Source organism: Protomyctophum parallelum (assembly GCF_964188405.1).
Source record: "Protomyctophum parallelum genome assembly, chromosome: 22".
NCBI classification, from domain to species: domain Eukaryota; kingdom Metazoa; phylum Chordata; class Actinopteri; order Myctophiformes; family Myctophidae; genus Protomyctophum; species Protomyctophum parallelum.
The window spans coordinates 22,775,063-22,789,401 of record NC_139714.1 but is presented as its reverse complement, the minus strand read 5'-3'; the positions used below and the strand labels follow the sequence as shown (position 1 = coordinate 22,789,401).

Sequence of the window (14,339 nt, the reverse complement as noted above, 5' to 3'; positions counted from 1 at the left end):
GTTGATGCAAAAACCTGCACCAAGCATAATGAGTGATGAAGTAGAATGCTGAATTTGGTGGAAAACTGGAAATGTCCTAAATGTACCTTAAAGTCAACCACTTTAAGCATGTACACACACTACATTTCTACACCACAGTACTTCAAACACTGGTTTGTATAGAGAGAAAAAAAAGTGTGATCCTGGTATTGATTGACTGTAACGTACATGTCCTAGGCATTCAGGATTCAATATTCTGGATTCAAGCATGTTTTATTTGTCACGAGCTGCACAAATTATCTGTGGCATAATTCTGCAAGACTGTGCTAAATCTACTAATGGCAATAATACAATATAATAGTGCTTTAATATCTGGATGAATAGAATTATACTGTAGAATATAGATGTTCATAAACGAGAGCTCTCTGCACCTGGCAGTTATCACTGAGTCATTCTTGTTGTTTTGTACTTGCTCAGGGCTCTGACATTCTCTGGGAAACAGCTCAAGCATGCATGACTACATCCCTCCCAAAATAGACACGTACAAAGCGCTTGATGAATGAGTACATTCACCTATTAATAATAATAAGTATCCTGTCTATTCACTGTGTTCTGGTCACAGATCAAAGATCGGATAATGCACATTTGACCCGCACCGCTGGCATAGTGGTAAACACGAGCGATGTTTTGGAACTAAAGTAGAACTTAACCCATTTTGACCTGAGATCAGATTCTAAAAAATGTCTTCTGCATCCTGACAGTTTTCTGAAAAAGCGATGTTTCTATGTCAGTCGTTCTTAGATTTTTCAAAAATAGCAGACCTACAAGCTCGTAGCACGCCACTCGGTGGCACGCTACGAGCTTGTAGATCTGCTATTTTTCAATAGCTAAAGCATAACATAACAGTATCTGTTAGGTGACCGTCGTGTCGGTTATAGGACTATATCACAGGGGCGGGTGGGCAAACGTGCGTCCTGCCCCACCCAATCAAATGTTGAACTACTTTTTTTGGCCAATATAAAAAAAAACACATATCAATTATCATTTCTGATTGGGGTCGGCAGCATTTTTAATCCGACCTGAACACATACCGAGCGTATAGCAAGGTGTATAGAGCGTTGCAGTCCCGCCCTCTACCAGGTCCCAGGAAATGATTCTCCGTTCATTTTCCTCATAGACATTTCAAAAAGTATTTATTTAAAGACGTTTACGCCGCGGAAAAAGCCAACTCGAGTCGTGACAACTCATGACAACAAACACAATTTTTTGGGCCAGACAAATAATTATAAAGAAGAACAAAACAGCAGGTTACAACACTTTTTTTGTTGTTTTTCTTCTTTGTAATTATTTGTTTGGTCCAAAATATTGTGTTTGTTGTCATGTGTTGTCACGACTCGAGTTGACTTTGTCCGCGGCGTAACCGTCTTTAAATAAATACCTTTTGAAATGTCTATGGGAAAAATGCATTTTGGAATCATTTCCTGGGCCTGGCGTCGTCATGAAAGGGGGCGGGACTGCGACGCTCTATAGCAAGGTGGAGGGAGAGACTGTGACGGGGCGAGGGCTTGCAGAAATGGGCAACACAACACAACAGATTGTTCAGACCACAACGCAGGACATGGATAGATAAACTGATTCCGCCCCCGCCATATATTATTCTTCCCACCCACCCCAGTGTGCCAGGCAGCTATAGGACCGCCCCACCTACTGTTTTTGCTACTCTCTCTCTCACTTTCTCATTTACCATGTTTTTTGTTTGTTTTAGTTTTATCTAAAGCTTACAATAATTTAATACGTTTTCATATTCTTTTAACTGAAAGTGTGTCTGATGTTTTGAATCATTGGAACAGTTTTTTAATTTCCTGAAAATAATTAAGCTCACCTAAGGTGTTCTACCTGCGTTCCTTCTGCGTAAATGCGCTTTGTTTTCATGCGCTGTTTTCTCCCACCATGTAATTATAGTAATTATAGTCAAAATCAACACTGCATATACAAGTAAATGTATTTTGTTAGTCGTTACTGTTGCCGAATGCTGAGCGAGTGCTATACTATTGACGATATGCACACCACTGCCATATTGCCAGCAAGATGCTAGGTGCAACTTCCCATAGACGGTGCCCTTTCATCCAAATAGAAAAGTCCTATCTAATTGTATTAAATAACGTCAAACTCACTAACATTGCAGCTGTACGGAAAGCTCAAATTATCCTCTTTCTATCTGCAATGTGTTTGTTTAATAAAAATCCACTGTAGATTTTTTTCTAAGTGCTGGAGTTTGGAAGTGCTCGTTGACTATCACTCAACAGCCCATGCCTACCACCTGTTTTGAATTTGCACATAATGCAGGAGGCAGCAGGAGGTTGCTTTACTGATAATGAGTGCTTCCAAACTCTGACACCTAGAAAAATAATCATCTGCAAGGAAGTAGCTGATAACATGTGGATTTTTATGAAACAAACACATTGCAGATAGTAGTAAGAGGATAATTCAAGCTTTTCGTGCAGCTGCAATGTTGGTGAGTTTGACGTTGTTTAATACAATCAGATAGGACTTTTCTGTTTGGATGAATGGCTGTCAATGGGAAGTTGCACCTAGTTAGCACCTTGCTGGAAAGATGGCAGCTGTGTGCATATCGTTAATTAGCCGATGGAGTCGAGTATATAGGGAGTCCATAGGGAGATCATCTTCTGATGAAAGCTTTCACTAACGGTGACCATTACGGGCCGATGAGATTCTGCTCATCTCTGCAGCGGACAGAAGAAATGAAGGGCATAAATAATGAAGCCATCTGGCGCAGAAGGGTGCTATCTTCTATTCCTCTCACGTTCCCTTTTAGTTTTTTTGATTTTTTTTTACATTATCATCTGTGGGCAAAACAAAAAGTGGCCTATAATACTCTGGTTCTCAAACTGGAGTCCGGAGAATCCAAGGGGTCCCCAGCAACAGTAGAAAAAAGAAAAACAAATAGGCCTTATTTTATATTTGGGCTATTTTTGAAAACTTGAAGAGAATCATGACAAATCTCTTATGGGGGTCCCTTGGAACAACATATTTTCAAATGAGGTGGTCCATATAGCCAGAAACGTAACGATTTGGGGGTGCTTGACATGACGATGTTTGAGAACTATACCATTACAATGGACAGAGATAGAAAGAGCAATTAAACAAATCCGTCGTGAATGAGTGACGGACAGAGATACACAAGCTAAGTTCCCCAAAAATATGGATGCCATCCCTGGCAGTGTTGACAGTTTGAGTTGAGTATACCGTATGTTCTGTATATCTGGCTTCTATGGTGCAACCGTATGTGCATCTTTCACTAATGGACTCATAAATATCTGATGGTCATCAATTCCACCCACATTGCTGCCTTTTCTACACTGACTGGCAGATGCAAAAGATTGCAAAGCTAGTGGCGCAGTTCAACCTTTTTTTGTGTCTCTTGCATGTATTGTTAAGCTTATTTTTCTGTCATCTGTTGTCTTGTATTGTCGTGTACCATTTGACAAAAATCACACCTGTGTGAACCGAGCTGCTCAACAACACCGCTGGCTGGCTGGCTGCAGTTAATAGTTATAGTGCCCTTTAGGCTGCTCAGCAGTGCCACTTTAGGTCACCCAGCGCCATTGCGGTTGTTCGTACTCTAAACAGACGGACGGACAGACATATACACACGACACATGGTCATTAAGAGCGCTTAGGCACTGCTCAAAATGAGGCATTAGCTCTTACTTTGCACTGAACGAGCAGGGCGGTGAGGGGAGGACGCGGCGGGCCGTGCGTGGCCTCTGTCTTCCCAGACGTCCGTCCGGCCCTGGCCGCCACCGCCTCACTGTCCTCCTCCTCGTCCGACCGCAGGCTCCTCTCGCTGCTCTCCTCCTCCGGGGACCCCCCCTCCTCCTCCTGTAGGGTGACCACATCCAGACTGGTCAGTTGAGGGACAGAAGTGGTTTAATATAGCAACGTATTACTGAAGTTGCTATTAAATGCCTTGATGTCATATCCGACCATAGGCCTAATATTGCCTATCATTTTGTTATTAAAACCCCTCTGGCGTCTCACTTTTTTTTTAATGCTGATTTTGGTCATGGGTGGTATGGCCGACTTGATACTGTACTAGCCTATATAGGGGATATTTCTCATGTTATAGGTATATTCAGTGATTTCACTTAATTCAAATATCACTTCTTTTTTTGTTTTGTTGTGATAATCCTCCCTACTATAGAGTGTGCTGACCATATAAGGAGTTTCTCCCTTTAGCCAGTTAACCCCTGGGGTAAAAAAAAACGTAGGTTTTGTTTTTGGCTAGATGGCCCAGCCTTCATCCAATCAGGGTAGAGAGGGGCCTTCTGCCAATCATGATAGAGTGGGGCCGGGCCTTGGTGTGCGTCCTGTTGGCCTGTCGCATGTCCGCCCACTGTAATGCGTATTATGCGTGCGTGTGCACATCTTGTTACCGGGGCGGACTGTTTTATTTCTCCTCCAAATCACTGAATGCTCCTTTAACATGCTTAAAAAACACATCTTGCAGGAAAAAGAGAGATTTACAACTGAAAACCAACTAGAGCAGTGGTTTTCAACAAGTGGTCCCATGCAGCTAAATGATGGAGACTTGGTAACATGCGGTTTCATTTTACACTCTCGAGTTAAATTATTGTTAAACATCTGCATGACTTAAGTTAATTCTACACAATTAGAGAATGTGGAGGAGTTTTGATCGTTGGCCTGTTATCTCTACTATGGTACCAACATCAATACAGCATGTACTGATATTGTACATATTCTTTAGTTTTGGGTCTGAGAGGCTAAATATCATCAAATGGTGGTCCGTGGCTCAAATGTAGAATAAACTAGAAATGCACTCTGACGAGCTGCCAACTTGCACTTTGCACACAAGTTGGCCATGATTCTGAATGGCCTACTTGTGCGCGAGCAGAGCGTGCAACTTGCCTCAACAAAGGTATTGAAACATCTGAGTTACATCATGTCTATATAAATCCCGTTCCAGATATCCACAACAAGGGGTTCTAAATGTTTTAAGTGTCCTATAAGTTTGAAAATCAAATTGGTTACGTCACCCACATAATGTATAAATATTGTGTATTTTTGGTACGTAACTATGAATCTTTATGTTAAAAGGGTGGTTCCTGATTGGCCGAAAAATCCCAGATTTTTAGTTTTTCCACTAAGGAGTGGTTGTAATGAAAAATAAATTAGCAATCAACTCAGAATCATGAAAAACCCCTAGTTTGACCCATCACAAGTTACTTAAGGCCAAATTAAACATTTGTTAAACATTATCGGTTATATCGATCAGTTTTTTAGGGGTTTCCTGCGGGAGTGGAATTTCAAACTTTTCAAATATATTATTATTAGACACCTTTGTGAACACACTTTCTATTTTAGTTTTAGTCGTAGACACTAGTCTCTTGAATAGTTTTCATTTAGTTTCAGGCACATTTTAGTCACCTGGAATGCTTTAGTGTCTAGTTTTAGTCGACTAAATAGCATAAGATTTTAGTCGTTAGTCGACTACATCTACAGTTGATTTAGTCGAACAAAATGTATTGTACACTTGCTGAAAATAGATGATCTGCAAGCCCTACGAGCTTGTAGATCAGCTATTTTCAGCATGCAACTAATTGTAAAATGACTTATACTGGATCTCTTGTCCACTAGTCCCTTCCTAACATTTTAGTCTAGTTTTTATTTGTTGACGAAATTGTCAGTATATTTAGTCTTCGTTTTTTGTCATCGTAGCTTTAGTTTTCATTTAGTTTTCGTCAGTGGAAAAAGGTATTCGACGGACATTTTTCGTCTTAGTTTTAATCGACGAAATCAACACTGCACCCTATTGTACCTCCTCCTCGGCGGAGCCCCCCTCCTCCGTGGTGGAGTCGTCGGCCGTGCTCTCGCTCCTCTCCTCGTCCTTGCTAACGTTCTCCGCTAGCAGCAGCGGGGACGACGCCATGATGCAGCGGGAGGTCACGTTGAGGTCGCGTTGCGGGCTGCCGCGGGTCGCCTCCAGGAGGCGCCGCTGGACGATGCTGTGAGGTTGCTGTGGTGGTGGGACAAGAGTATAGGAGAGAGATGTCGCAATGTCAGCCTTGACATAACTGTAGTGCAGTGTTGTTTTTGGCAGCAAATTTCTATTTTAGTTTTAGTCATAGTCTCTTGAATACTTTTCACTTAGTTTTAGTCACATTTTAGTCACCTGGAATGTTCTAGTGTTTAGTCTAGTTTTAGTCGACTAAATGTCATACGATTTTAGTCGACTAAATCTACAGTTGATTTAGTCGACTAAAATGTGTTTTGACAGGCCTTGATGTCGTTGTAATGACATATTTTACACTTTGGTTGATATACAATCTCACAACGCGTCGCAGCGCGACGCGTTGTGAGATTGTATATCTGCTATTTTCAGCATGCAACCCAGCATAAAACTGGATCTCTTGTCCACTAGTCCCTTACTAACATTTTAGTTCGTTTTTAGTTTTTATTTAGTTTTAGTCAGTGAAAAAAGGTAGTCGACGAACATTTTTCGTCTTAGTTTTAGTCGACGAAAATATAACACTGCTGTAGTGTAGACCAGGGCTTCTCAAAGTGCGGTCCAGGGACCCCTAGGGAGTGGCATTGTTTTTTGTATTTTTTTCCAGTTTTTCATGTGTTTATGAGGTGACAGTACTTTATTAGACCCCCTTGGTGTGATTGTTGTGTGCAATGATGTGGTTTAGACCACAGATCAACATTCAGCTCAGCTATCGGTTTGCTCCCTGTAGCACTGATAATCATAACAGGCTGGTGTTCCTATTCACTTCTCATTTTGAGATTAAACATTGAACCTGTTGCCGTCGATTTCAGGAAATGGAAAAACAACCTGTTTCCCCAACGGATCCAATATAGTTAATAGTTACCGTAGTCACACAAGCCTCTGTTAATAATTGGTTCAATATTTATAAAACAAAAATAGCAGATATGCAAGCTCATGCACAACGCGTCAGCATAATGGGATGCATTGTGAGATTGTAAATCTGTGGTATTTTTGCAATTCTTTGTGAGACACTGTTGACTGAGAACTAGAGCATTAATTTACAATAAAAACAATTAAAACAAATAGTTGAAAAATTGAAATATCGAGATACAAGGATTCTGACCGACAATATACAATTGACATATCAGTCTCACCCATCTAGACACTAGAATCTAACTGCTAGAATCTACTGTGCTACCCACTTTACTGACGCAATCAACAGACCACTTTGCTCTGTTGAAGTGCTCCAGCACCGTTGAACAAATTGCGGTGTCTTCACAGCAGGCAATTTCCAAATGTTATTGTGAAAGCTCAACAAACAGTCACAGATGGCTCCATGCCTTGCTCTTCTTTTTCTTTGTGTGCCTCCCATCCATCATCCATTATTCCAGCAGAACTTTGTTTGCCAACAATGGGTAGGGAGCCATTTTTTCAGGCCCTCTTCTACTATCGCAGGGTTTTTTGGCTGGGGACCCCCGGAAATGCTTTGGCCATGTCTCGCCCTCCCCACCCCCAATACAAACTGACTGCAAAAATAACCTTAATAATAGAGAAAATATATCATAAATGAATACTGAAACCAGATATAATCATTAAGGAAAGTTTATGCATGTACTATGTGTACTATGTAAACTCTTCATTTTTCCAGCCATTCAGTTGCAAAAACAATAATTTGGGGACCCCCCAAAATAATTTGGCGACCCCCCCCCCCCTGAGGGTCGCGACCCACGGGTTGAGAACCCCTGTACTATCGGATAGTAGAAGAGGGCCTGAAAAAATGGCTTGGATAGTAACTATCCAAGCTCCATTACTGGACTTTCCAAGGCCTCAGACAATGTGACCCACCACTCCACATTGCTCACCTGTCCCATTAGTATTGTTTTTATCTTATCGCTTCAAGTACGTTTCTAGCCTCCCTCACGGGTCGATTTGAGCCACATTCCTAAATTATTTCCAAAGAAATCTCAGTCTGGAGTCTCAGACAGCTCGTCGTATGACAGTGCCAAGCTCAGATGCATCAAAATATTTTCGGTGATCGGCACCATTGTACGATAGAGAACAACTTAGGCATATACTCACGCCAATGCTGTTGCATCGTTTTCCACAGCAAACCAATGCATATAGGTCAACGATGTCTGAATACACAAAACCTACGGTCAATCCCAGGGATTAAAGCCAAAAATAATCCCAAAACTGAAAATGCACTGATCTCATTAAATCCGTCCCCAGCAATGAGAACATTAAGCCCTGCAATCCTAGAGAACGTATTTGAGAAACAAATTGGAATTCCCTGGCTGCAGTCTGACTAAAGCTAACTCTTGACTGAACTCAGTTTTTCCCATGGCTCCATTTTACCTCAGAATCTGTACCTTAGTTTGGATTAACTCAAATAAATTGTTGCCTGCACTTACTGAGTATATTACAGTATAGTATTAGAATCAATGGCTTGGGCTTCTCTTTTCAATTCAATTCAAATTGAGCTTTAACCTTCACATGGGGAACTCTCTAGAGTCTCTACTCTCTCCATTCATGTCCTAGCTCTCTCCACAGGATTCACAGACAGCATTGATCAAACATTGTATAGGCTGAAACATGTTTACAAATGTAACCAAATGGACCCATGCACTCTCATGTCAGATAATTTATCTCATAATACTATATCACTATTTCCCAAACAGTGGACCCATTTACGGGTCACAGACCATTTTTTATGGATCACGACTCGAGTAAAAATCCCATTTTATTTTCCTATATATGCATTTGAAAGAAATGCATATATACCGCAACGCGGTGCAAGGTTGCAACGCGGTGCAAAGCGACACGGGTGCTTGTAGATCTGCTATTTTCACTAGTTTAATCTCTCTTTTGGGTGTTGATCTGAAAAGTTTAGGAACAACTATCATTCTCAGAGTTACATACTGTATGGACACTGAGGATTTGACTGTTTAGCTATCTCCTTGCACTCTTAATCACCGTGTGATTTTAGGTCTCTTGTTTGAGTGCCTTAGAACAGGGCTGTCACGATTACAAATTTAAGTTGACGATTAAGTTGACTATTTTGACACAAATAATTGCGATTATGGACCACTTCACCACTTTTCAACCTATCTTCATGTAATCGGTCCTCACTAATGTTCATGATGAAATGCCACAATTTTTTTCCTACTCAGTCTGTGTCTCAGGGCTGTGGGCCGTTCAGAAACCCGTCCACCGCAGTGACATCATCGTTAGCCAGATTTCTTTTTAAACAAGATTTTTCTTTAAAAATATTTAGCTTTTCATCATCGCGATAACGAGTGCTTCCATCATCGCATTGCAACTTCTCAGGAATAGAAAGCCTGCCGTTTCTATTAGCTTGGATTCCCCATGGATGGACGAGTTTCTGAACTGCCCACAGCCCTCCTATGAGACACACACAGACTGAGTAGGAAAAAATGGTGGCAGTTTATCATGAAGGACCAATTGGTGAGGAGTCGGACCAATTATATGAAGGTAGGTTGAAAAGTGGTGAAGTGGTTGTGTTGGCATCGAACATTGAAACGTTACATATAGAATTTAAAATTCTGTTTTGCTTTTATAGGCTTTGTAATCACAAATAGATATTTGCGATGTGATAGATGACTTAAATATAAGCCATATTAATAAATAATAAATTACTGACAAATGTAATAATTTTATACTTACTGTAAAAATAGTGGAAATAGTTGATCTACAAGCTTCCAACACATACTGTATATCAAGATGTACGCTTTTTGACCAACTATTTCTGCTACTTTTGGAAAATAAATGAAAATGTATGGACATTTTTCAACATGGAAACGGTTGACGATTATGCAAGATTGTTATCTGAAGTAATTGCGATTTATTTATGTAAAACTTGTGACAGGCCTATTCATTCGCACCGTGTGAAGGGAAGCGCACACACGGTGAGGTAATTGGCTGCTAGGTGAAAGGTGTGCTCCTAATGCATATCAGTCAACAACGCAGAGCCAGCAGGATGTGAAGAATACATTTTATGTAAGCGCTCTCTGCTCTCTCTCTCTCTCTCTCTCTGTGTCTCTCCAGTGGTGGAAAGTAACTAAGTACATTTACTCTAGTACTGTACTCAAGTAAAATTGTGAGGTATTTATTTTATACTTGAGAATTAGTTTTTCCAACCGTAACCCCCCCCCCCCCCCCCCACACACACACACACACACACACATACACACATACACACACACTTGAGAGTCTTTCCAGTAGCTTAAAGATGACAGCCACTGTACAAAATGTCATTCCAGCCTCTCTCTCTCTCTCCCGCTCTCTCTCTCCCAGCTCTCTCTCTCTCTCCCCCCCCCCCCCCCCCCCCCCCACACACACACACCTCTTCTCCACTCCCTGTATAGCTTGGAGCCAAATGTAATTCCAGTGTGTCTCTCTCTCTCTCTCTCTCTCTCTCTCTCTCTATCTCTCTCTTTCTCTCTCTCTCCCCCCCCCCCCCCCCCACATACACACCTCTTCTCCACTCCCTGTATAGCTTGGAGCCAAATGTAATTCCAGTGTCTCTCGCTCGCTGTCTGTCTTCATGTATGATGTTGGGCAGGCCAGGATGGCCTGCCTCTACAACCAGGGTCAGTTTGCCATGGCCATTGTGTCCTGCTGCCTGCAGCTCCACAGTGACTCGCTGAGCATACATGTGACCACATGCACAGTGTGCATGTGGTCTATATATGGTTCACATGCACAGTGTGCAGTGTGCTGTGGTCCATATGGTTCACATACAGTTCACATAAAGTGGGAACTGGCCAAGAGGCAGAATACATACATACATACAATACTGTAATGTCAAGTTTGACAACAACCAGATAATAAATCCATGCACAAATACCTCCAGAAGCCTATAGAAAATATACAATAATACTCAGAAATAGCGCACTAAAGAATAACCGGGTATACATTACAAGCACATTTGTACACAAAAAACACAAGTACATTTATGGACGGGAACAACAAAAACAATAAATATATGGGCATCTGCGAGGGCTATAGTACACGTCCGAACATGTGCAGGTGTTGGATTGTACAGTTAAGATGATCCTTTTGAAACTTCTCAAGGGAACTTTCGAGGCCAATTTGAGTGTGTCAGATCATGTGTCCCTATCCAAATCAGGTTCTCCAATAGCCTCTTCTGAGCTGATAATAAGAGTAGGGTATGCAAGACAAGTGAATCCAAGTTGGTCAACTGGAACTTCCTCAAGGACCCTGGGGGGGGGGGGGGGGGGGTCCCCAGACCCCACTTTGGGAACCACTGGTTTAGGAGATAGAGCGGAAGGCCTATAATAACGACACGGTAGCCGCCAACCCCCGTGGATTCACTGATTGTACAATGATATGCAAGCTGGACTCCGTTTTCCCACTGGTGAGACAGTTGAGCACTCATTTGAATCCCCTTCGTCAGAGATCCTATGTATTTAGCGGGGGTGATTGATTTCAGCTGTTACAATTCCAAACATGCAAAACATGACCCGCTTTAATTACTTAATGATAATAGTATTAAAATGTTATGGTCTTTTTTTGTGTCCAATGTATTTGTATTTAGTTTATTATAACTAAATGTATTTGAAATTCAATGAAAAGGTTACTTTTAAGGATCCCAATTCAAAAATAGCAAAACATTTTGCTAGGATTTCAATTTTAAATATGCTACGACAGTAATATGCACTGTGGCCCTCTGGAGTGAGCGTGGAAATATAGTGGCCCTCTCCATCGTCAGAGTTGCCCACCGCTGGCTTAGATCATGAGTCCACTCCATGGACCAGTATATGTCCTATGGCAGTGTTTGTGAATATCAGTGGCCGACGGCGGGAAAGAAATAAAGTTGTACCCAAGCTGTTCCCTAGCAACACAATTCCCTGGGTCTATAATTCATCATGCTCAACAATAGACTTTGTCATCCGTCATCTGCTGTTAGACACATCAATTCCCCTGTGACATGTTCCATTGTGAAACAATAGTGTCTTGTGAAATTGCTTTTTTTTTTTTTTTATCTGATCGTTTCCTTCGTCATGTTGGATCCCAATTCAATCTCACCGTTGGCCAGATCATGTTGTCATTTGTTAATTATATTCTTAATTTCGTCAACGTGATATTATTTTGTCCCCATTTTCAGAGGACTTGAAACATCAACCGTGGTATTTCACTTTGTCTGTGGAGTCGTAGTGGCATGATACCCTGACAACAAATCAAAAGCTGTTTACTTTTGTCGGGCGCCGCTGTGGTTTCACAAACTGAACTGACACTGAACACGGAGGGGGAAACTGGCAAACTGAAACACAGTCTCTCTTTGTTCACTGTATCAGTGTTCCATTTACAGTAAGAAAATAAATAAATAAAATAAGGCAGCCGTTGCGACCTGAATACTGATGGCGTGTTCCAGTCCAAACCGCCTTGAAGTTGAAGTGTCACCCATGTGACACTAGCACTCACAATGTGACAGTGTGCCCTCCTTTTCCCCAATCACTCTCTGGTTGTCACTCTGTGTGGTGTGTGTGTGTGATGAGTGTGTGCGCGCGCGTGCAAGTGTGTGTGTGCGCGTGCATGTGTGTGTGCGTGCGTCCCTTCACTCTCCGGGTGAGATTAGAGGTTAATTTGCTAATTGACTAATTATATCTGACAGCAACAGGCTCCTCTCTCTCTCTCGTCATCTCCGTCCAATCACGTGAGCACAACATCTAATGTGCTGTCCCGATTGGGTCCCCAGTCTTGTCACATAGACCAGACCAGGGCGCTTGGTAGCAGCCAGGCAGCCACACAGCTGCTTCCCTCCTTCGTCACTCGTTCTTGCTAAAACACCCCTTTCTCTCTATCTCCCTCTCTCTCTCTCTCTCTCTCTCTAAATACCCCCACCCCCGACCGTGTTTTCTTGTTGTCGGGTATTTTTATCCCCCTGTCTTCCTGCCAGGCGTGCTCAGTGCAGCCGAGGGTGAATGTTGTTGTTGCTGCCTCATCATCGCTGCTCCAGATGAGACACGCAGCCAGGCAAGGCAGGCATGCAGATCAGGTAGGGTGGGCAGGCAGGCAGGCAGATCAGGTAGGGCGGGCAGGCAGGCAGGCAGGCAGGGCAGGCAGGCAGGGCAGGGCAGGCAGGCAGGCAGGCAGGCACCCAGGCATGGCATGGCAGGCATGACAAGACCAGACAGGGGGCTCAAGCTGCCCGAGCAGTGCTGCAGCCCATCTAATTGGCCCAAATGCTAATATATAAGCCTGTGATCTGAATCAATTCAACAGAGCTTGTTTTGGAGACAACAGGCGCTCTACCAAAAAAAGAAGAAATATCTCCCCAGAGCCCATCAGCCAGTCACACTGATTGTTCTGTTGTTTCCACTCCACCCTTTGAAGAGCGAGTCGTCTCTTTAGTCTCATTAGAAAACTGTACGTGGTTATAGAGAGCTGTGTTAATTAGGGAATCCGTGGAGAGTGGTTTTAATTGAGTGAATGAGACCTTGCGAACGCATGTCACTCAGAATTAATGAACACATCGTTGGGGAAAGTTCTTCCGATCTATTGATTCATTTTGTTCTCTTAAGTACTAATCTGTAGCAAGACTCATTACAAAATACCAAACTCTGTGACACAATTGATCCAGAACTTTCCTTTTATCTTCACATTGATCTTCAATCAGCAGTTTCTCATTTGAAGTGAGAAAAATAAGTACCACTTCCCATTGTAGATTATACGGATATTGTCTATCAGAACACCACAGATACTAATCTCAAACCTCTTAATGTAGGATATAACTCCCTGTGTTGATTTGTACTGAGGTGTCCAACTGTCCATATACAGAACACAGCACTAGCTATGTTCTCTGTATAGTTCACTTGATTGGCTGCAGCCTAATTAAGGCAAGAAGGTAACTTCACCGGTACCTATTCCTTTTTAAATGTGTTTTTAAACCCCCTCATCTGACCAATGGAGGATATTCTACATTTAAACCCACACAACTGTCTTGCTCTCTGCTCATGCAAGCTCAGAATAGCCTCACTTTCACACAAGATTGTGCATACACACACACACACACAGGCACGCACGCACGCACACACACACACACACACACACACACACACACACACACACACACACACACACACACACACACACACACACACACAAAGAGGCCAGCTTCAGTGAGAGAAAAGAATAAAGTCTGAAATTGGAGACTTTCAGTCTTGAAAAGCGTGTCTATAGGGGAATGAGTGCGCGTGTGTGTGTGTGTCGACAGACAGGCAGTGAAAGGTACAGTCAACAGTGTATCGATTCACTTTGGAGTACCTTTGGGGAACAAATGTGCGAT

General features: G+C 42.3%; 1 protein-coding gene across 2 annotated transcripts in view; it reads right to left on the bottom strand.

Annotated features, from left to right (window-relative positions):
• nrip2 (nuclear receptor interacting protein 2) overlaps nucleotides 1-14,339 on the bottom strand; it is a 32,139-nt gene that overhangs the window by 11,305 nt on the left and 6,495 nt on the right. Inside the window, exons 2-3 of one of the 2 annotated variants that reach the window (XM_083757757.1) lie at nucleotides 5,840-6,037; nucleotides 3,712-3,882 (exon numbers count right to left, since the gene is read on the bottom strand). In XM_083757757.1, coding sequence (XP_083613883.1) covers nucleotides 3,712-3,882; nucleotides 5,840-6,037 — 369 coding nt within the window. The remainder of the gene's footprint in view (nucleotides 1-3,711; nucleotides 3,883-5,839; nucleotides 6,038-14,339) is intronic. The other variant, XM_083757758.1, reaches the window with a different exon arrangement.